General features: G+C 46.3%; 1 protein-coding gene across 2 annotated transcripts in view; it reads right to left on the minus strand.

The window, feature by feature from the left end:
* The window catches only part of FARP2 (FERM, ARH/RhoGEF and pleckstrin domain protein 2), a 98186-nt gene that overhangs the window by 5629 nt on the left and 69185 nt on the right, over positions 1-23372 (minus strand). Inside the window, exons 16-25 of one of the 2 annotated variants that reach the window (XM_043995279.1) lie at positions 12095-12124; positions 9758-9847; positions 8933-9066; positions 7339-7420; positions 6472-6709; positions 3751-3881; positions 1330-1398; positions 510-599; positions 314-334; positions 64-146 (exon numbers count right to left, since the gene is read on the minus strand). In XM_043995279.1, coding sequence (XP_043851214.1) covers positions 64-146; positions 314-334; positions 510-599; positions 1330-1398; positions 3751-3881; positions 6472-6709; positions 7339-7420; positions 8933-9066; positions 9758-9847; positions 12095-12124 — 968 coding nt within the window. The remainder of the gene's footprint in view (positions 1-63; positions 147-313; positions 335-509; positions 600-1329; positions 1399-3750; positions 3882-6471; positions 6710-7338; positions 7421-8932; positions 9067-9757; positions 9848-12094; positions 12125-23372) is intronic. The other variant, XM_043995280.1, reaches the window with a different exon arrangement.

Genomic DNA, 23372 nt, shown 5'->3' on the forward strand with positions numbered 1-23372 from the left:
GTGCTTGAGCTCCCCTCCCCCACGGGTCTGCATTTCCCTGGGCGCCACATGGCCCGAGCATACCTGGCTGCCACAACAATGGTCTTTGGGATGGAGTAGATGGTGAAACAGTGCGGCACGGACCACTCGTTGTCACTCTCTTCCACCTGTGGGCACAAGCATGAGCTGAGCTGGGCTCAGCCCCAGAGAAGACCCTACAGCCGCTACATCAGGCCACAAGTACCACAGAGGGCACATCTACTCTGGCTCTAGGAGGCAAAGCTACGGGTCAGCACCAGCCACGGCCCTTGGAGACCGAGGCACCCTTACTCACCGGTGGGTCCAGCACTATTAACTGTAAAGCAAGCACAGGGGACAAGTGTCATCATCTACACTGGCAGTAGCTCTGGCCCAGCCCAGGGAGGACCCCCCCCATGTTGCCTGGGTGACAGGAAGCAGGGGCTTGCTTGGGCGAATCATCCCAGTGCCGAGGGCTGCTGCCCCAACCCCGCCCGGCCGGGCCGACTCACCAGCATGCCATGCAGAGGCAGCTGACCATGGATTTTGAAATGGTTGGTACCCGTCACTCCTTTGCTTGTGTACAACAACATGTCTGAGAACTGAAAGACAGGAAAATTTGAGCAAACATCCAAGAAAAGCACCAACGATTGACTACGCTTGGCAGGATGAGGACAACTGCCCACTGGCCACAAGCTTGACGAGATAAATGGCCGGTCTCGGGGACACCCTGGGCACTTTATTAAATGGGACCATCTGAACTTAGAAAAAACAAGGCTGCCGAGGGTGGTTGTGGGGAGGCTCACAGGATTTCTCCAGTGCCTGAGTTGGTTCTGGAAGCCCCTTGACCTAGTTTTTAAATTTTATTTATTTTTCTGGTGAGGAAATGGGAGTTAAGTGACTTCCCCAGGGTCACACAGCTACTGTCAGGTATCTTGAGGCTAGATTTGAACTTGGGTCCTCCTGACTCCAGTGCTGGTGCTCTATCCCCTGTGCCACCTAGATGCCCCTTGGCTTAGTTTAAGGAGCTGTTGTGCTGTCCACAAGATCCTAAGGAAATTATCTGAAATCAGTGACGGCAGAGTCTGTCTCCATGAGAGGGCAGGATGTGTGTACACAAGTCTGGGGCACACAACCAGACAGGCCTTGTCTCGATCCTTTCTGCAAAATGCAAAGAGAAGGCAGACGCAGGGTGGGCTCATGGAGGACCCTTTTGGGGCTGGCAGTGGCCCTGGACATGGCTGCAGAGAGAAGCCCCATGGGGATCAGATGGGTACCAGGACTGCACAAAGGGGATGGGCACCAGGACTACACCTGCTCTCAGCCACTTACCAGAAAGAACATTCTTTGCTGGAAGCCCTTCCTGGTCAGCTTGTATAGACAGCCTTCCCGGATGAATTCCTGAGACACAAGGAGAAACAGTTTGGCCCGGCCCAAGGCAAGAGCCTCACTGCCCCTTGGACTGAGGAGGGACGTGCAGGGACATACAGCCCCGGGGCTTGGGCGCCCAAAGGGCCCTCCCCCACCCACTCTACGGCACTTCCTGGAGGGCTTGGTCCAAGGGCAGGATCCTTCTCTGTTAGTACGCCTCTTCTAAAAGTGGGCAGACCGCTCTGCTCACAATTTTGCTGTAAAAGATCCTGGGGTTTCGGAGAGGGAAGGCCTGGGTTTGGGCCCTGACTCTGCCACTTAAAGCCACGGGACTTGGGCCAATCAGTGAAGCCCCCACTGGCTTCATCAGGAGCAGCCTGTGTCTCTCTGGATGGGGTGACTGGACAAAGCATCATCTGGAGATGGGACAGGGAGATTTACTCAGATTTGGGCAGAGGGAGAACAAAGAGGTGCATGTGTGGAGCCGGCGGAAGGCCCGGACCTGAAGCGCCTTCAGCGGCGGCCTGCTCTCAAGTCGAGTGGCCTCGGGACGGGTCTCTGCAGGCTATGTGCCGACTCCCATTTTGATCAGGGCTTTGGAGGGAGGCACAGGTGGCATGCTGTCACACTTTCAGATGACATTTAAGAGAGTAAGAAGCATGAGTATCCTGGACTGACAAAGTCAGGGTACAAAAGATCTGCACAAGCCACAAGGTCAGGCCAAACCTAGCAAGAAGACATCCTATAGCTACATGTAAAGGCTTCTCCCTATCTGGGTTTGAAAAAGAATTAGCTTTGCAGACCTCTGAGACGTGGAAATCATCTGAAAAAGATCATGGGGTCCTTGGACCCAAAGTTCAACGAGTCACAAATCCACCTCGGTCAGATTTTAGAGCATCACACTCAGCTCTTGGTTACACATTTTAGGGAGAACAATGAAAAGCCAGTGTGTCCTGGAGGACAACCAGGGTGGGGACCAGCTGAAGAAACAGGAGCTCTGTAGTGTTTAGAAGAGGGGCAGCTGTGGCCGAGCACTGGAAGGACGACAGAAGAGGAAGCTGTCTGCTTGGCCCAGGGGGCGGAAGGGAGCAGCTGGGAGGGTCCACTGAAGCCAGAGGTCAGTGACTTCTGCTTTTATCCAATTGTCCCCTAGTGAATGCGCTGCTTTGGGGGGAGGCTAGGGGGACCCTTCTATTGTGGTGGTTGTCAAGGGGAGTTCAGGGAGGGGTTGGACTGGGTGAGACTGCCCCAGGGTCCCTTCCAGATCTGAAACTGCATCTACAAAACGGGCAATAGTGGCCTAACGGGTGGTTAAAGCTCTTTCCTGAGGGCACGGCCTGGCCCAGAGCAAGATGGGAGGCAGCTTCATCCCTTCCTCACCCTCCTGATTCCCTCCCCCTTGGGCTTTGACCCCAACCGTTCCCACACATACCCCAGGGCTCCCCGCTATTGCTCAAGGGAAAGTCACTGAGTGAAGCCCAGGTATCTCGCCTCTGAATAGTTCCTGAGGCCTGGCCGGGCTAAAGAAGGTGCAGGGACGGATGGGAGGGTTATGGATGTTCTGTTTAGGCTACTGGGAAAGCCAGTCTACTGTCCCCAAGCACGTACTGAACCGAAGGCCAGCCCAAGGCAAATCCAGGCAACCCAAGAATGGCCTGACTTGGAAAGACAAGTCCAGATGCAAATAACCAAAAAGGGCCTTAGATCCAAAAACCAACCTGTGTGCAAACTCGGGAGAGGCCCCCAAAGCAGCAGGGTTTGGGGGTTTCTGAATAAGTGGATTTGACTGTGAATAAGGAGAGCAAAGACTGGGGAGCCCTGACGCGATGCTCACCTCTCCAGGACCAGTGTCCTGCCTTGGAACAATTCAGAAAGGCAAACAATGGGAAGCCCCGCCTGAGCACGGGGGCCCGGGCACAAGCCCAACACACGAGACATTTAATGTACCAGACACACACACAGGCCCAGACCTGTGACTTCACCTGGAGAGACCTCCCAGCCGCTCGTTGGCAACAGCTGCTCTCACAGAGCTACGCCCGGGGTCAATGACAGAGTCGGTCACTGGATCAGTCCTGGAGCCCAGGTCTGCCTGACTCCCAGGCCAGCCCTTCCTCTACCATGTGATGCTGCATCACAGGCAGAGCAACCAGGGATTGCCTAATGGAACTCCTTTGATGGAAGGAATCCCCACTCTTGGGACATCCTCCAGTACTACCCGAGGCCCCTGGCAGCAGGGGGACTTGCTATATCCATTGACACCAGCAGAGATGGGAACTTTAACCCCCCTGGGAATCCTTACAACTCTTCAGTTCTAAAACTGAACAGTTTCACCCGTTAGAGAAGGAGAGCTTAGTCACGGAGGGGCTCTGAAAAGGCACTTGCCCTGCCTGGGATGATGAGGTTGTCAATGCCGACCAAGTCATGCTGAAGCTCTGTGAGTTTCTGGAAATTCTCCAAGCGGAGGAGGCTGTTTTGCAGCTGCGATGTCATATCAGAGATCTCACGGAGGGCACCTGTGACGGGAAGAGAGCCACAGCCGCTTCGTCAGGCATCCTCCCCAGCGGCCTCTGCTGCTCTCAGTCACTGTGACCGTGGAGCCGGCCCCTGGCTTGGGCACAGAGAGGATTGCTCTGGCAGAGCCTCCACCAGCCTCTGTGCCCTCGGGGCATCCAACAAAAAGGACTTTTCTTGTTTCAAAGGATCAATTCCTAGTGGCTGTAGCCCAAGCAACTGTGATATGCTCTACAGAACATGAGTTCTGAAACTTCGATTGTGTCCCACACCCCTTTCACATTCAGTCTGGTGAAGCCTTAGGAGCCCTTTAGAAAAGTTACTTTTTTAAATGCAAAAACCCCAAATATATGAGATTTCAAAGAAAAGCAATTACACTAAAACATAATTATAAAAATATTTTTGAAAAACAAGTTCATTGATCCCAGGATAAGACAAGAACGAATAAAGTTCAAACTAGTTCCCTGGGTCAAAAATAAAATATTAAAAAATGAAAATATTTAGTGAGATACACTTTACCTAACACCTTAAGGTTTGCAAAGCCCCTGCTCAGTATCGTCTCATGTGATAATCCTTCCCCCAACATTGTGAGGTGCTGGGCTTGGTGGGACAGGTGGCAGGTGCTATTACAGAGCCCCCAAATTCACCACTCCATCTCCCCAGTCAGCCCCTCCATACTGTGTCCATCTCTGAAAGGGACGGTCATCTCCACTTCACCAAAGGACAGAGGAGGTCCCTATCCTTCAAGAGGCTTTTCCAGATACTCCTCAGGGACGTATCCTCCTTCTTTTGCCCTGCCCCCCAACAACCCCCTATGCTGCTTGAGGATAGGGTCTACATTGGACCAAGACTCTGGTAACAGACTGGACCTGAGGGGTGAGCGCCACGAATTGAGGAAGATGTAGGCTGAAGGTGTGAGTCTGTATGCCTGGGACAATGGTGGTACCATCAACCATATTCAGAAAGTTGGAAGGTTGTTGTTACTAATGCTTTAGATGGCATTTCTCTTTTCTGTCACTGATGATCTACGTAAACAGTAATCATTATTTGTGTGTTTTATAGTCCTGCTCTTGATCTGAAGCCATCTAGGTTAATGTTGTTGTTCTTAATGATTTTCTGGGGGTTTTGTAACCACTTGAATATATTGTCCATAAATAGAGATATTTTGGCTAGTTTTTAAAAATTATTTATTCTTTTAATTTCCTATTCTTGTCTTACTGATATAACTAGTATTTATAGAACTATGCAGAATAATACTAGTGACAGTAAAAGTTTTGCTTTGCTCTTATTCTTACAGTACAAGATTCTAAGGTTGCTCCATTATATATAATTCTAGGCTTTTGCATTTGGATGCATTGTTTTCATATTTAACCATCTATCACTGTCTTTTGGTGTTTTTTACTTAAATGGATGTTAAATATTATCAGAGCTTTTTTTCACTACCTAATGATATGATTATGCTCATCATTTCTGCACTTTTGAATCATCGCTATATTCCTTAAACAAATAAAACTTGACCATAATGATTTTAGATATACCACTGTATTCTACTGATAACTACTTTAATGTTTTCATAGCAATAGTCACTAAAGGTACTGGTCTATGGTTAAATATGCATCCTGCTTCATATGTTTAAGATACTCTTTCCTAATATGGAATTTACAATCCTTGAGGCAGAGACTGTGGCATATATTGTTTTTGGCTCCTCAATGGGCCCTTGGTGCTGTTTAATACAGACATGAGCCTTCTCTCCCCACTGATGCACAAAGCCCCCTGGAACACCATGAACACTGCGGCAAGTGTTTCGGTGACCCTCTCACCCCAGCAGGTGGCACGTCTGGAGCTCCCAGGGTCACTGCAAGGTTGCAAGTTGCTAGAGAGCCCTGGTGACCATTCTGGGCTCCCCGGTGACTTGGATCAGGGCCAAGCTGCTTTGCTTCTCTGAGGGGGGTCGTCCTGGCCTAAATCCAGGAGAGGGCCCTTCCCTGGCCACAAGCTGCCCTAACCTCAGGCACCCTAGGTCCGTGTGCCTGTACCCAGCTGAGGAGCCCTGCCAAGAGATCTGTACCTGCCAAGGCTAAGTGTCCTGAGTGCCTCCCTAGGCAAACACAAAGGACACTTGCTACAAACAATGAGAGGATGCATTCCGGCTCAATCCAACACTTCACAGCCCCTAAAATGGGCAAGCTGGTCTATCCACATTTGGCCAGCCTCGAATGTCCCTGCATCTCAATGAAGATGAGACAACTAGGACTCCTGTCCGGTCCCTAGCTGCAGGGCTGGGATCTTGCACCTGGGATCTCTTTAGACACAGATACCAATTCATTCTCCAAAGCTCATGACTGACAGGATGGAGCCAGCTCCTCAGCTGAACTGGCACCCCAAAGTGGAAGCTGCATTTTGGCCTGAAAACAGCCCCTCAGACACATCACAACTGCCTGGCAGCAACTCAGGGGAGGGGCTCCTGCGGCTCGCGGAAACTTAGCCGAACCTACCCAAGAAGTGGCGGCCGTCTGGCATCGCCCTGCCCGGATGGCCATCGATCCCAGGGCACAGCCTGCCCTGGTCACAGCCCCCTCCCCCCAGACTTACTCTTGCAATCCGGATAGTCCGGGTGGCCTGGCAGGTAGTGTTTGCATAACCGCCCAAGGACCAACTTGTAGTAAATCAGTCTCTGAATGGGCTTGAGTAGGAAAGTGTTGAGAGGCAAGTAGCAAACTTTCTGAAGTTCAAATTCCTTATAGACCATCTCCAGTTTCTTGAGGCATCTGGTAGCTTTTTCCAGTTCCGTAAGAACCTCGTCATGTTTCTGAAGGTAGCTGGTGAACTCCTGGAGAATCAATCACAAAGGCAAACGATCAGGATCTTCCGAGCAGGACTATAACTGCATGGACAAGGGCAGCCACTCTGGCAGCCAGATCAGCTCCTTCAAGAGGCAGATGCAGAGGGTTAGAGGGTTGGAAACGCACGCTCTGCAGAGAAGCATGAGGACGGCGTGCTGGCCGGGGGGAGGAGGCCAGGAGGCACCGGGTGTGGCATCAGGTGAAGAGGGCCGACACTGGGGTTTAGCGCCAGCAAAGCTCTGTACTCTGAGCACTCAGATCCAAGCTGCTGATCCCACTGACACTATCTACAAATTGAACCGAGTCGCCATACTTAGCAAACAAGAGACAATGGGCTTTTTTGAAGAAGCCCCCAGGAGCAGCCAGAGCTAACCTCCAACATCATTCAGCCCTCGACCTCTCTAGGTTGAGGTTCCCTGCTGGTGTGCGGGGAGGGGTGCAAGCAGCCCCCCACAAGCTGCTCACTTGTATCCAGCCTCCTAAAAGCCCCAGGAAAGGGACCTTCCCCGATACATGCAGGTAGGAGGGGTTTGCTGGAGGCCTAACGCACATGACACTTCAGAATGCGCCCCATAAGTAAGTAGGGAAAGAGGAGAACGTAAGGGGATGTCGCTACCTTCAGACTCTGCATGTTCTTAAGCATGATGTCGCCAATGCGCTGGAGGTTGCCTTTCTCGTGGGTACTGGAGGCTCCTTCCCTAAAAGGTGCAGACGAATAGTCAGCCCAGCTGATGAGCAGGTAACTGAGAGGGAGGGCCAGGGGTTCTGTGCACTCTCGCCCCACCTTCCCTCTCCAGACACGTACAAATCACCTGCACGTAAAAGTAAGCACACTGTGTCTCTGGATGTACACGATGATGCTTTACTGTGAATGGCTGGAGCCTCTGGGTCACTCTCCTCATGTGTAGAGTCAGTATGCTTAGAATACATGTAATTATAAATTATAACTCTCTTTTCTTGAGTAACATCATTTTGTATGCTCTGCTTCTTCCCCTCCAGCTAGTAGTGCCTTCCTCACAAATTACCTTGATAGAATGTAAGTGTTTTGAGGGCAGGGGCTGTATGATTTCTGTCTGTGCTTCTGTAGCACTTCGCTGATTAATTGAAGCTCTCCCTCTCCTGCATAGCATTTAAAAATCTATTTTATCTAACACTATCCCTTTCTCCATCAGTTTCCAAAGTTTGAAAATTAATAATGATAATAATAATTTCTTCTCTTTGGACTACAGCTGTGGTTTTATCTGTGTAGGGCACCCCTAATAAGAAGACTCCTTCGACCAAAGCCAAGCAGAACCTGGTGAGGACATGGAAATTCAGTGACTTCTCTAGGGTCACACAGCCAGGAGGGGTCAGAGATGGGACTCACTCCCATATCCTCCTGAAGCTAATTAACAATTTTGATAAGTAGACACCCAAGTACTTTATTTGGCCTACAGTTATTTTAGGCAATCTCTTTTTTTTTTTCTTTTCTTTTTCGGGGCAATGGGGGTTAAGTGACTTGCCCAGGGTCACACAGCTGGTAAGTGTCAAGTGTCTGAGGCCGGATTTGAACTCAGATCCTCCTGAATCCAGGGCCGGTGCTTTATCCGCTGCGCCACCTAGCTGCCCCTCCTACAGTTATTTTAAATGGAATTTCTCTATCTCTTGTTGCTGGGCTTTGTTGGCAACATATAGAAGTGCTAATGATTTGTGGTTTGTCCTGCAACTTTGCTGAAGTTGTTAATTACTTCACCTAGTTTTTGAGTTGATTCTCTAATAACAACAGGATTCTGATAGGATACCCGTCATATCATCTGAAAAGAGCAATCTTTTTGTTTCCTCACTGCCTATTCTAACTCCTTCAAATCCCTTTTCTCTTATTGCTATCATAGCTAACACTTCTAGTAGGATACTGAATAACCCTGGTGGTAATGGGCCCCCTTGCTTCACCCCTGAGCCTCCTGGGAAGGCTTCTAGCTTATCCCCACAGTGAAGCTGATGAACTACCCAAAGCCCCACAATGGCAATGACAGCAGACGAGGAGACTGTGCAGTGCAGCTGGTGATGCACTTTACGTCACCCCTTGGAGATCAGTTCTTCTCATCCTCCTTCCCAAGAGCGGGACTCAGGCTGAGGTCAGCTGGACTCCCGGGCCCATGTCTTTTCCACACTACCACACTCACAGCAATGGAGGAAAAGGTTCAGCCTCTAGGGAAAATCCCACCAGTTACCAGAGAGCCAGTCGCTGTTCAATCTCCCTCAGGAATCCTCTGTGGAACTCATAGATAGGGTCGATGTTGGAGAAGAGCAGCGTCATCAGTGTCCCTGGCATGGCCTCCTCCTTGATGACTGCGCTGCGGAACCACTGCAGCAGAAAACACCAATGATCATGCCTATGAAGCTCTGACATCACTGAGACACAGTGAATTACCTGCCACTGCCACTCTCTAAGTCTGTGAGTAACTAACGATATTACGGTCACATGATGAAGTTGCATTTCGTCCACTTTATTCTTCTTGTGTGGATGGTCTTTGGAGTGATATGAACAACCTCACTGAGGGTGACTCCTAGTGCTCTGGGGGCTCAATACAAACAACCAAACATCGCCAGCCAGAGAAGAACATCTGGACACTCCAGGCATCCCTCTTCCACATGGCCTGTGCACAGATAACAGCCAGAAACAGTGACAAGCATACGATTTCCTAGTTTATGCTTCACTTGCAATTAATGGTCGGATGACCACTATACAACAGTGTCTGTATGCTTGGATCAAGAAGCCTCTTAGAAACATATAAATTGTCTTCAATGATCGATTAAACTCTGATAGCGAGATAGTTGGGAAAAAATAAGTCCTGGGTTCCTGGGTCAATAGCTACCAATAGAAAAATGTGCAGCTTTTATGGAACTAAAATGCTAGTGTGGAGTGAATGTACAAGCTTCCCACAGGCCACATGTACAACAGATTTTGTAGGTGAAGGTTTCTGGATGGTTTTGTTCATGTGCTAAGACTATGAAGTAAATACAATGATAAAGGACAAATTACTTAGATTCCATACCACAGTAATGACTTCTAAATCCTTCAAGTATGTTCGTTCAGTAGCAAGAATCTCCTTGGCTATAAAATATGCATTATCTGTTGGGGTACGCTGAAAGAGACAAAAGATGAGTCAGGTGATAAACACTGTTATGTGCCCCAAATATCTATTCTCTCTCTAATAAATCGCTCTCAGACATTCAACAAATGTTTAACTATCTGGATTGTTCTCCTAGTATAATATCAAGGTAGCACGATGAGTGGCCATGGTTATCTCTAAGTGGGTCTAATAACAGCACCCCCTTCCAGAGTTGTTGTGAGGATTAAATTAAGATCCTCTGCTCAGTGATTGATTGATCCTGTGGTGTCTTCAATACATGCCCCAGGAGCTTGCATTTTCATGTTCTCTCCCCCCCTCCTCTGGAAGGATTTTATGGTGAATTCGGTGATCTTTCTTTTGAGCAGTCTTTCCCCCTGAACCACTGTCCCTGGATTTGGCTGATGAGGCCTGTCCCCATCCCTAAGTGTATGTAAACTTGCTCTTTTCCTTCCCTTCCACTTCCATGTGAAAATCAAGGTGAAGAAAGGAATCAAATGGGTGGTTTGTTAATCCAAAGAGTATTAGCTGTTTGCTGCAACTCAAGCTGTCTTTCCCAAGTCTTTCATGTACCTCATAAGGCAAACAGAGTATTCTGATAAAGTCCCACTTCATGTGACGGGAAGATGAAGAGAACTCTACAGAATGAAGAGAATCTATTGAAGCAGCAGGTAAACACTGGTAAGGGTCAAATGACCATGACCTGCCATTGATAAAAGCCCTTTCCTCGGAGAAGTTGAAGAAAATGTATACAACATTCAAGCCCTTGCCTCATTCACTTTATAGCAAGGCCACTTCCCCAAGTCAACATTGAAACATTCTTCGTTTGTAAGTTTTGTAAGTACAGCACCCAGTACTCAGCACAGTGTGTTACAGAGTAAGTAGTTTAATAAATGGCTGTTGAATGGGTAAACTTATTTCTCCATCCTCTGAACACCTAGAATCATTTTCTCTCTAACCCTATTTGTCACAAGTCTTTCTACACCCCAACCCACAGAACTGAGTCTTCACACAGAGCCATGAGAATGAGAAGATAGCTCTGGAAAAACTTAGCATGGTTTGGCAAAAAAAAAAAAAAAAATCAGTTGATTCTATTAATTTGCCCCTAGTTTTATTTTCAAAGGCTCAAACTGAAATAGGATCGGGGATCCATGATGATGGTCAACTTGCTCTTTTTCAGAGCTTATTAGCAGTACAAAACTGAAACAGGTCACAGATGAGAAAAGGCTTCAAAATAGTGTGCTGTGAGAAAATAATAAGGGTTTTGGGACTTCCGGGGGCCCCCAAACCACACCTACTTGAAAGCCTTGTTACCACCAAAGGACCTGTTCTCTGGGCTCTGACATCAGCATGACTACACCAAACTGCCCTCAAATCCACTGAACCAAAAGATTTGAGTGATGGTAGCCAATGAGCTTTGAATAAAGTTTATGGGCAGGCTCTGCTCTTGCCCTCAGCGAACTTGCACAGACACTCACTCTCTTTGGTGAGGGAACAGGGTGAGTGCAGATGCAGCCCTCTGGGGTTCCCCATTTTCTCTCTTCTCTAAGGCTTTCCTATCTTTCAGAGCCATGTGTGCTCTCTTTACTAATATTTAAATTACCTTAATAAATGCTTAATGCCCCTAACTGGTGCAGTAGCCTCTAATTTCTAAGTAACAAATATATGATAAACCCCAGTAGGGAGTGAGTATGAAGCATTTTAAAATCAGACCCTGCATGCCCCAAAAGAGAGGGATTCCCCTATCCCAACAGAACCAAGCAGCCCCTGCCAATTGTGACCCAAGGAAACAATGCTAAGCCCTCTCAGGAGAGGGAAATCATCAGCACCCTTTCTACCTGCAACACTCTTTTTTTTTTTTTTTTGCAGGGCAATGGGGGTTAAGTGACTTGCCCACAGTCACAGTGTCTGAGGCCGAATTTGAACTCAGGTCCTCCTGAATCCAGGGCCGGTGCTTTATCCACTGCGCCACCTAGCCGCCCCCCCTGCAACACTCTTTAAAATGTTCCCTTCCACAGCTGAGTCAGGGCCCAGCGGCAGCCTGCTCTGGCCAAAGCCACAGAATTAGTTCACAGGCTATACAGGAGCGCCAGAAATGCTGAGGGTGAAGAATGGGTAACTGCCCAGAGGGAACAAAAAGAGGACAGGCAGAGAAAGCCAGACATCTCATGAATCACCAGCACCCCGAGGCAACCTAGCTTTCCGAGCCCCCAGACCAGCCTTACTGAAACGGGCAGTAATGGCCACTCAGGGCTTCCATACCTTTCGAATGTTGTTGGTTCTCACCAATTTCTATTTAAAAGGAGGGAAAAAACAAATTAAGAAAAAAAATACATTGGGGAGGGGAATATAAATTTTCTCACACACAAAGAGTTACTTTTATAATTATTTTATTTTTATTTTTATTTTTTGGGCAATGAGGGTTAAGTGACTTGCCCAGGGTCACACAGCTAGTAAGTGTCAAGTGTCGGAGGCCGGATTTGAACTTAGGTCCTCCTGAATCCAGGGCCAGTGCTTTATCCACTGCACCACCTAGCTGCCCCCAAGAGTTACTTTTATACACAAATTCTGGAAGCTCTGAAAAGTTCAACAATTACTTATAAATTTGCTACTACAGGCCAGGCACTCTGCTAGATATAGAGAATACAAAGACAAAAATGAGCCGGTCCCTACATCTTCATATTCAGTTGCAATTTGACAATAAGTGCATAGAAATTAAATATTAATCCATTTCTTTTTTTTTAATTTTTTTTTGGGGGGCAATGGGGGTTAAGTGACTTGCCCAGGGTCACACAGCTAGTAAGTCAAGTGTCTGAGGCCAGATTTGAACTCAGGTACTCCTGAATCCAAGGCTGGTGCTTTATCCACTGCGCCACCTAGCCACCCCATTAATCCATTTCTAAGGAAAAGGCCTTAGTACCTCCCATAGGAGGTATTTGAACTGAGTATTGAAGCTCAGGATTTAATGAGGCAGAGAAAGGGCTGGGAGTGAGGGACAGCCGAGCAATTACAAAGAAAGGCGACTGAACATCACATAAGAAGAGCAGGAAGCAGTCTAGCTTATTTGGCAAGCATGGCACCTGATCAAATACCAGACATCCCCAGGAAGGCTCTCCAGATGCTAACAGCTGTGCTATAAGCCAGAATGATGCAGATGTGAAAACAAACCCTGTGTAAATGGCTCCTTGGGACAGGAGAGCTTGAGGCTTTCATTCACAAGTTCACACTTGGGGTTCATTCCCCCTCTCCCAACTGGCTTGCTCTTTGAGCTACAGGCTATAGTACTTCCTAAATTCTCTCAAAAACAATCCCCACCACTTTAAAGTTCCAGATCCACTGATCCTACACGCACTCCTTAAAAAAAAGCCCATGTTGTGTGCATTAGAGGTGGCTTGGGGTTTAACTTGGATTTTAGGAAGACCCAAGTTCAAAATGTGAACACTTAGGAGCTTGTGTTCCACCCCCCAAAAAAATTCGCACCCACACACACCCACACCCCCACACCCCCACACATCTTATCGCTGTCCCATTTAGAAGATGCTGTAAGTCTTTTAACTCATTTTCCCATAAATTTTGTTCAGTCCTGCATTCTCTCTTGTTTCTGTTAGATTTATCCAAAACTGAAAGAGGGATATTTAAGTCTCTTGTCATTATTGTGTTGCTCTCTATGTACTCTTTTTTTTTGTCTACGTATTCTTTCTTGTAGCTCAGATATTAACTTTATGAATGTGGATGCTAAGACACTTGAAACCTAAGTTTATTACTCATATTAATTTGTTATCTATGGTTCCTTTCAGGATAATATTTCAAGATATAATACATTTCCTAATTTATTCCTTTTTTTATGTTTTTTTTAACTTTGTCAGACAGGATGTTAGCTCTTGTTTTTTTGTTTTTTGTCTGAGGTCAGATTTGAACTCAGGTCCTCCTGAATCCAGGGCAGGTGCTTTATCCACTGTGCCACCTAGCTGCCCCAGCTCTTGTTTTTTTGCATTCATTTGATGCATAATAAGTTTTTTGCCTATCCCCTCAGTTTTATTTTGTGTATGTCTTTGTTTTGAAATGATATTTCTTATAAGCAACAGATTGTAGAATTCTGTGTTCTTATCCCAACTATTGCTCTTTTACCTTTTATTGGAGTGTTTAATCCATTCACATTTAAAGTTATGAGACTCAGGCTTATATTTTCTGTCATTCTTGTCTCCAATAGTTTTTTTTTTCCAAATTATGATTTTTCCCTTTAATCTTTTTTAAGGTTGCCCTGTTCCCACTGTCTCTCTTCCCCTCACCCTCTTCCCTTGGGGGGTTTGCTTATTAGTCCCCTTTTCTCTTCTGGTTTTATCTGGTTACATAATCCTTCCCTCTCCCTTTTTTCTCTCAGTCAATTTGTTACCCTATTCCCCTCCTTCTCTTCAACTAGTCCTTTTCATTATTTTTTTAAAAATCTCTTTTGCCCCCCTTTCCAAAAAAAGATTCCTCTCACTCTATTACTTGTCCTGTATTTCTGTCTACTCTAGACCCTCATTCTCTGATTCATGACCCTTTAATTATCTGGTCTTCCTCTTTTCTCTGTATTCCTCATGTAATCCAAGCTTCTAAAGTATACATTCTAGGCTCTCCTCTCTAGCTAGTTTCTGCCACTGACCCAGGGATTCACCTTTTTCACCATGTTTCATTCCCAGAACAACTGTCAATTATTGCAGGTGTCAGAGAGGACAATGTCCCATGGTAGGGGACCTCCCCCACTATGTCCCTAATTATGCAGCCTGCTACTGCTCTATAATGTCCTCTGGTTATCTTTTTTCCCTCATTTGACTCAAAATCTCCTTCATGGGTCCACACTTTTTCACTCCACCAAGTGCTCGCTGCCTCCAGGAGTCTGAACTTCTCAAACATATTTATATCTCTCTGATCCCCTTCTCCTATTCATGTATACCCCGGTATTGTAATGGGAATTAGTGCCATTGATCCACCTGTAGGCAGGGTCTTGCCAGGTTCTGTCACCTACCTCTTCACAGTAACCTCTATCAGACCTGCAACTGCCCCTCATCTCCTGTGTACAGTAAGAAAAGAGGCTTCTGGGGGCAGCTAGATGGCGCAGTGGATAAAGCACTGGCCCTGGATTCAGGAGGAACTAAGTTCAAATCCGGCTTCAGACACAACACTTAGTAGCTGTGTGACCCTGGGCAAGTCACTGAACCCCAACTGGCTTCTTCCTGTCCTGTTAATGTTGCTGTCCTTGGCTGCTGCATTCATTCATTCATTCATTCATTCATTCATTCATTCATTCATTCATGCATTCACTCCTCCTGCACATCTCTTTGTTATTGAACATTCAGCTTTTCTCATTTATGATTATGCTCAGATTTGTAGGGTAGGTCATCATGGACTTCGCTCTGGAGGACACATGATTCCATCCCTCCTTTACATGTGAAGGCCGTTTTTCCTGATGGTTTGTACAACTTGTTTTTGAATTGAATTGTTAAATTTAACTATGATGTGTACTGAAATTTTTAGCCTTGGGTTGTTTTTTTCCTCTGTTTTCTGGAGGCGATCTGTGAATCCTTTCAATGGGTATTTCACTTTCTGTGTTCAGGAATTCAGGACAATTCTCTTTGATTTCCTGAATTCTGGTGCTGAAGGTTCTTTGTCATGTCATGTTCTTTCAGGGAGACCTGTGATCCTTAGGGTGTTTCTGCACATGGTGTCCTTGAGATCAATTGGTTTTGCTTGCACAAAAGCAAGTTTTCTTTTAATGTTTCTGGTTTTTGCTTCTCTTCTTCTAGGTTGTTCTTCACTTCTTTTTTTTTTTTTAAGTGAGGCAATTGGGGTTAAGTGACTTGCCCAGGGTCACAGAGCTAGTAAGTGTTAAGTGTCTGAGGCCGGATTTGAACTCAGGTCCTCCTGACTCCAGGGCCGGTGCTCTATCCACTGGGCCACCTAGCTGCCCCTGTTCTTCACTTCTTTATATTTTTATTTCCAATCCCTTGTTTTCTCATTTGTTTCTCTGACATCACTGCCACTGCAGATTCCAGGGTTTTGAACATGCAGGCCATAAATTTTGCTCTCATTATTTTCATTTCTCTTTTAAACCACTCAGAATGGGGCAGCTAGGTGTTGCAGTGGATAGAGCACTAGCCCTGGAGTCAGGAGGACCTGAGTTCAAATCCGGCCTCAGACATGTAACACTTACTAGCTGTATGACTGTAGGCAAGTCACTTAACCCCAAATGCCTCACCAAAAAAACAAAAACAAAAACAATTCTCAGAATGTTGTGACTCCCTGGGGTCCTCTGTCTCATCAACAGTTGGATCATTCCTTAGTTTTGAAGTTATTTATTCACAGATGCTTGAACTCATTTACTAGACCCTTAATTGTTAGTTTTCCATATTAATTTATGGGCTTATGCCTAAGGTCATTGAGTTTTCATCTTTCTGAGATTTTTGGTAATTTCCAGTGGTTTTTTCCCCCAATTTGCTCCTATTACTTTTGTTAACCCTGTCTGTTCTGATAGTGGTTTTGTTGGGGGCTGGATCTCAGAATCTCAGCCTCTTCCCACATGGGGCAAATTCAGAGTTAACTAGCCTATGTCTGTGCCCCAGGTGAATTCTAGGTGGTCAGAAACGGCCCCAGCTGGATGGATGCTGTGCTCTTCCCTCAGGCTTGGTGGGCTGCGGCTCAACACCCCCGACTCCCACTCCCACCATGTTGTCTTGTCCCGGTGGTCTGTCCCACTCCTTCTGGGCAATCGAGAGCTGTTGCCTTGGTGCCACAGGGTATCTGCCCCTTCACTGGTAGGACTGTCAAACTGGGGGAGTTGTGACGGGTAAAACTCAATGTGTGTGGTCACCTTACCTTTTGCTCCTGAAAGGCTGCTGCCTCTCATGCTCGCTGTCTGTGGCTACCTGAGCAAACCTTGGCAGCCTGGAGCCTGGGTCTCCATGGCACCGGAAAGAGGGAGAGGAGACCCAAGGGGTAGGGCTGGGTTTGGTCTGTGAGTGCAGCCTTACTGCAGGAAGTGTGGGATATGGGAAGGGAGAGTGAGAAAGTCAAGGTCTCAGTTCATGGGGCTTTAACTTTTTTTGGCTTCCGGCCATCGCAGACAGCTAAGGTTGCTTTAATCTTGGAAACATTTCTGTCTTGGAGAGGTCTGAGAAGTTGTGAGGATGAGGGAGAAAAGCCTCAGAAGTAACCTGGACACTGTGTGTGTAACTCTCGCTAAGTCCCTTAAGTCTAGCCTCAGTTTCTCCATTTGTAAAATGGATAATAACAGAACCTACTATGAGGATCAAATGAGATGATTTACGTGAAGAGCTCTGAAAAGCCTGAAGCGCTATACAAAACATGGGCACAGCCTGCTGGGGCTGACATTCTTAACTGTGCCTGCTAATTAAACATTGGAACATTTGGACAAAAACACAAGTAAGATTTAAGATTTCAGTTGTTTTCTCCCCTTTAAGACAATCATTTGAGGAAGAGTCTACTCAAGTGTTTTTCCTGCACAGAACAGGGACTGCTCATTATTGGAAGATCCAGATTACTCTCTGAGAACTAAAAACAGCAACACTTGTAAACAAGTTAAACTGTCTACCTGCATGATCCTAACTTTTTATACAGTGTTCTTCCTCCTCTCTCTGCAAATATCTATGTATGTAGATATGTGAGAGGTGCACAGAGAGACAAAGACAATATACACAATATACACACACTGACACTGCTGCTTTAGTTAAAAGGTGTTCTTTTCAGGGCAGCTAGGTGGCACAGTGGATAGAGCACTGGCCCTGGATTCAGGAGGACCTGAGTTCAAATCTGGTCTCAGACACTTAACACTTACTAGCTGTGTGACCCTGGGCAAGTCACTTAACCCTCATTGCCGCACCAAAAAAAAAAAAAAAAAGCATTCTTTTCTTCTCTCCTGATGATCAGTGAAAAAGCAAACATCTCTTATTCTGAAGCAGTATAAATGACCAATTTCTTGTATAATAAAGATATGGCTTATTTGTGTGCTTCATGATTTACATGATTTTAATTAGGAAAACATTTGTATTAGAAGAAACACACTGGGGGCAGCTAGATGGCGCAGTGGATAGAGCACTGGCCCTGGAATCAGGAAGACCTGAGTTCAAATCTGGCCTCAGACATTTAACACTTACTAGCTATGTGACCCTGGGCAAGTCACTTAACCCCAATTGCCTCACTAAAAAAAAAAAAAAGAAAGAAACACACGGACAGTAATGATATTAGCAAGCATTTAAGTGACACTTTTAAGGTTTACAATGTGCTTTGTATGTATAATCTCATCTGATCCTCAAAACACCTGCCCCTGGGAAGTAGGAGGTATTCTTATCTCCATTTTATAGATGAGAAAACTGAGGCAGAGGTTAAGTGACTTGCCCAAGGTCACATCACATAGTGCTTGCTCTTTCTCACTCTCTTTCCCATGTATGTGTGTAAACCCATATATAGTTATCTGTATAAACACATACATTTATGCACATGCACGTGCATGCACGTGCATGCACACACACACACACACACACACACACACACACACAGGTTTTGTTAAAATACCTCAGTGGTTTCTTGTTCGTCATGAACACTAGCTTCGGCAGCTGAGGGAGCCCATTAGCCACAATTCTACAGGCTCATGGTTAAAACTTTCATATGGAAAAGCCTCCTCTGCCATCCTGGGCCAATGGGAACTTAAAAAGAATGTCTTTTCTCAGAACCAAGCCCAAGTGCTGTGAAAACAGGAGCTATTACATAATTCTAAGTCATCCCTCTGATTCCCTGAGCCCCTTGAGGTAAATACTGGAAACAGGGATGGGGGGGGGAGGTTGAGACTGTCACAGGTCACATACGGAAGAAAAGCCAGATGTCCCACCCTTTGGACACTGCTTTTTACATAGACATGTATCCCAGGTGTCCCTTGTGTGATCATCAGTGAGCACAAAGTCAAGACACCAAACACCTGTCAGAACATGTTCCAAATGGAAGTGCCACAGCCTCCCATCAGTAGCCTTCATCTAGCCTTCCTCTGGCATGGCTGTGGGCTTCACTGGAGGTGGGGATAACCAAGGAGCTCATCTCCCAAATTCCCAATTCAAAGAATATGATCTCTTCTGGGCCAAGGGGACCCTCGAGGACCAAGTTCACCCCAGAGAGGCTTTCTCAGCTGACTTAGAAGTTGGAGCTAAGTGTGGCATGCCCATCGCCAATCACGGGCCACTCCTCTAGGCTCCAACAACCTTGTGGAGCCTCTTGGCTCTCACTGGGACCCATGCACAACTCCTATAACCCAGCTGTTCCTACAGGTACTCTCTCTCTCTCTCTGGAAGCTGGCACTTGACAGAACTGCTACCCAACTAGCTGCTTTCAAGAGAAGCACAGATGTTCCAACAAGACTAGTTCCTACTTTTGCCCTCAGAGGCCAAGCCAGCCAAGTCATCCCTTTTCTCTATGAGCCTTTCAAAAGTTTAAAGACAAAACCTAAGTCTGCATTCTATTATCAAACAGAGAACATTTATTTACACTGAAGTATCAATAACTGGTGGCTTCTCCTGCCATTTCCACTAAACAGAGGACAGAAAGAAACCAAGAGGAATGAGTCTCCGATTCTAAACCATCTTCTGGTCCAACCCATCCATCCATCCACAAGATTCCACAGAAGGAATTTAGGCTGGGAATCCTGGAGCCTCTCATAAGTAGTTTTTGCTCAGCGATAAGGACAAAGGTTTCACAGAATGTGGAGCTAAATGGGACCGTAAAAATCCACCACCCTAACCTCCTAACTAAGGCTACAAAAGAAACTGGGGCCCAGTGAGAAAGGCAGGGAGTCAAAAACCCTGGGTTTGAGCCTGGTCCTGGCTATCACACTTGCTGGCTGTGTGACCCTGGGCATGTCACTTAACCCCAATTGCCTCACTAAAAAAAAAGCAAACTCCCAGAGATTAATGAGATAACAAACGGCAGTCTAGGAGTGGTGGTGGCAGGGCTTTATTTTTCTAAATTCTTGGGAAAGGAAGCCTTAGAAATGAATCAAAAGCCAGACTCTTCATATTTACCCATACACTGTAACAAAGACAACAAAAGTTCTAAGCTAAATTGTTATGAAAAATGTTATTGCTGATAGATTTACTGTAATCTCAACTGTATGTGCAGATGTTCCTGAAAAAAATGTTTCCTATCCCTGCTCTAAATGCAACTGGGAAATAACACTGTGGCCAATCCAAGGTGCTCAGAGAAAGAAAACCCTAATGGGCCCGCCAGGAAACCAAGTGAGGCAGGGACAGCAATTCTGTTTGCTCAAGGAGTCAGTAGTGATGCAGTTTGGTACAGACCTCAAGTCAGAAGTCCCAGCCAGGTAGAGCTCCGTGCGGCTATGTGACCTTGGTAGGGTTACCTGATTCTCCGGGGCTGTTTCTGTAGCCAAAGAATAAAGGATGAAATGATCTGCCTAACTCTTCTATGATTTCATGAAATACCCAAAGTAGAATGAATGAGAAAGAACACAAGGACCCAGGTGCAATTGACAGCTCGTCTCCTCACTACTACAGTTTAGGCTAGACGTGATGACCTCGAAGGTCCTCTGGCCCTGAATCCTATGGAAATATTCCCTAGGAGACAGAATCCTTAAGTACTGTGCTCAATGAGGCTGAATTGCCTCTGCCTTCCTGGACTTCCAAAAGCCAGGAAATTCTAGGCATTTCTCCCGGCATCACAGATAATGGAAAACTGCTACTCATCTTATTTCTAGTTACTAGGCCTATGAAATCTATCTACATTTACAGAGTCAAAGACACTCATCTAACCCTACATGCAGTGGTTTCCCACTACGCCTCAGCAGAGTTTCCATCCTTGTCTCTCTCCATCATCCAAAGACAACAGCTGCCGGCTGTGTCCAGAGAAGGCAGTGTTCCCTGTGGCACGCTCTCACCCAGTGGGCACATGGCCACTGAGCTGACCCATTCTGGGAGAAAAGCAGGTGACAGGGAAATCTCTACAATTGCTTTTTATTAACTTTAGAAAGTAAATTCATTAAAATGTTAAATAAATAATGAATACGTAAGCATTAAATGAAATAGAAATTCAAGAATTCTAAATCCCTCACATCGAACTTTCTCATGTTTGTGCTTTGTTTTCCCTGTTAGGATGGTAAGGAGAGAAAATATCCTAGCTAAAGCAAGTGCATAAGTACTAGGGTGGTGGAAGGATGAGCAAAGAGCTCCCTGAAGCAAGGTAAAATTACTTAAAAAGAAATCACAGTAAGCTCACGTAGGGTTTTTCCACATTAGACTGGTCAAAACTTTTCAGGAATTAAAATCCATAGAAACGGGGCAGCTAGGTGGCGCAGTAGATAGAGCACCGGCCCTGGAGTCAGGAGTACCTGAGTTCAAATCTGGCCTCAGACACTTAACACTTACTAGCTGTGTGACCCTGGGCAAGTCACTTAACCCCAATTGCCTCACTTAAAAAAAAAAAATCCATAGAAACAGAATTCTAGGATTGAAAGGAGTTTTAAAAATCACCAAAAATGATGAGCAGGATGCTATCAGAAAGACCTGAAAGGACCTGCATGAGGTGATGTAACATGAAATGGACTATATACAAAATAACAGCAATGTTGTGAGATGATCTGCTGTGAATGACTCGGTTATTTTCAGTAGTGCTATAATCCAAGACAACTCTGAAGGTCTTATGAAAAATGCAGTCCATCTAAAGAGAGAGAACTGATGGTATCTGAATACAGATTGAAGCATAATTTTTCTGTTAGTTCCTTTATCTGAATTTTTGTTTTTGTCTGTTTTCTTTCACAACCTGGCTAATGTGGAAATGTTTTCCATGACTGCTCATGTATAGCTTATACTGAATTGCTTGAGTTTTGGGGGGCGGTGGGGAGGGAGTAAGGAAGAGAATTTGGAACACAAAGTTTTATAAAAATTGATGTCAGGGGGCGGCTAGGTGGCGCAGTGGATAGAGCACCGGCCCTGGAGTCAGGAGTACCTGAGTTCAAATCCGACCTCACACACTTAACACTTACTAGCTGTGTGACCCTGGGCAAGTCACTTAACCCCAATTGCCTCACTAAAAAAAAAACAAAAAAAAACCCCACCAACATAAAAATTGATGTCAGGGGGGCAGCTAGGTGGCACAGTGGATAAAGCACTGGCCTTGGATTCAGGAGGACCTGAGTTCAAATCCAGCCTCAAACACTTGACACTTACTAGCTGTGTGACCCTGGGCAAGTCAACTTAACCCCCACTGCTCCGCCAAAAAAAAAAATTTGCTGTCAAAATTTGTATTTTACATGTAATTTGGGAAAATAAAATTCTAATACCAAAAAAAAAAAAAAAAAAGAAAGAAATCACCAAGCCCAATCCCAGAGGGAGCCAAGGGGTACCACAGGACACTGAGCACTGGGCCTAGAATCAGGAAGAGTTGAGTTCAAATCCTATCTGTGTGTGACCTTTGTCTACCTCGGTTTCCTCAATTGTGAAATGGGGATCATAATAGGGCCTACCTCGAAGAGTTTATTGTGAGCATCAAATGAGAGAATATTTAAACACAGTGGCAGGCACACTACACAGCAGGCAATAAATAGATGCTTATTGTGGCTCGCCCCAACCCCCTCGCCCCACTCCAAGGAGGCTGCCTTGTGTGAGGTGCATTCATGGTGAGTGAAAGCGTGAGGGCTAGGACCCAGACAGGGCCTCAGCACACCAAGCAGCCTTTGCTAAATCATCCCTCCCTCCCAGAATCCAAATTCATGATGGTCATTTCTGCAGTGCCTATGGCCTGTTCTCAGACTCTGACTTCAGCCCCCATTCACCCTTCTTGAAGGGCTCAGAAGGAACAAGGGATGAGCAGGAAAATGCCCCCTCCCCACTCAAAGGCCATGCTGTCATCTGTCGGGAACGGCGTCGGGGCAGGGAGCCCGAGCCTGGAAGAAAGGCCACACAAGCTGGGTCAGAGAGCAGGGGCAGCTGCAGCCGGATGTTGCACATGGAGCACGGCAGGACCCCTCAGAGGACCCTCAGGACCCTCATTTCAGAGTTTACTGCAGGCTGGGGAATTCACATTGTCTACATGAGATTGTTCTACTTCATGCCCATCGAGAGCAGGCAGATTAGTACAGGACCTCCTCCCCCAAGCGACCCTCTTGGACTCCCAGCATGCCTCAGGCCCTAGACATCCTCCTGACATGTCAGCACAGACACCGCACCTTTCTTTCCATGCTGCTGTCTCCCTCCTTTCCTACTTGTTTCACGTGTTTATGTTGTTTTGTTTTGTTTTGGTGAGGCAATTGGGGTTAAGTGACTTGCCCAGGGTCACACAGCTAGTAAGTGTCAAGTGTCTGGGGCCACATTTGAATTCAGGTCCTCCTGACTCCAAGGTTGGTGCTCTATCCACTGCACCACCTAGCTGCCCCACGTGTTTATGTTTGAACTCTGCCAATCGAAGTTTCTTGATAATCTCTTGCTCCTAATCTGATGAGGTAAAATGTTGGTCAGCTCAGGGGCACCCCAGTGTGCTGAGCCCT

The sequence above is a fragment of the Dromiciops gliroides genome, chromosome 3 (genome assembly GCF_019393635.1).
Source record: "Dromiciops gliroides isolate mDroGli1 chromosome 3, mDroGli1.pri, whole genome shotgun sequence".
NCBI classification, from domain to species: domain Eukaryota; kingdom Metazoa; phylum Chordata; class Mammalia; order Microbiotheria; family Microbiotheriidae; genus Dromiciops; species Dromiciops gliroides.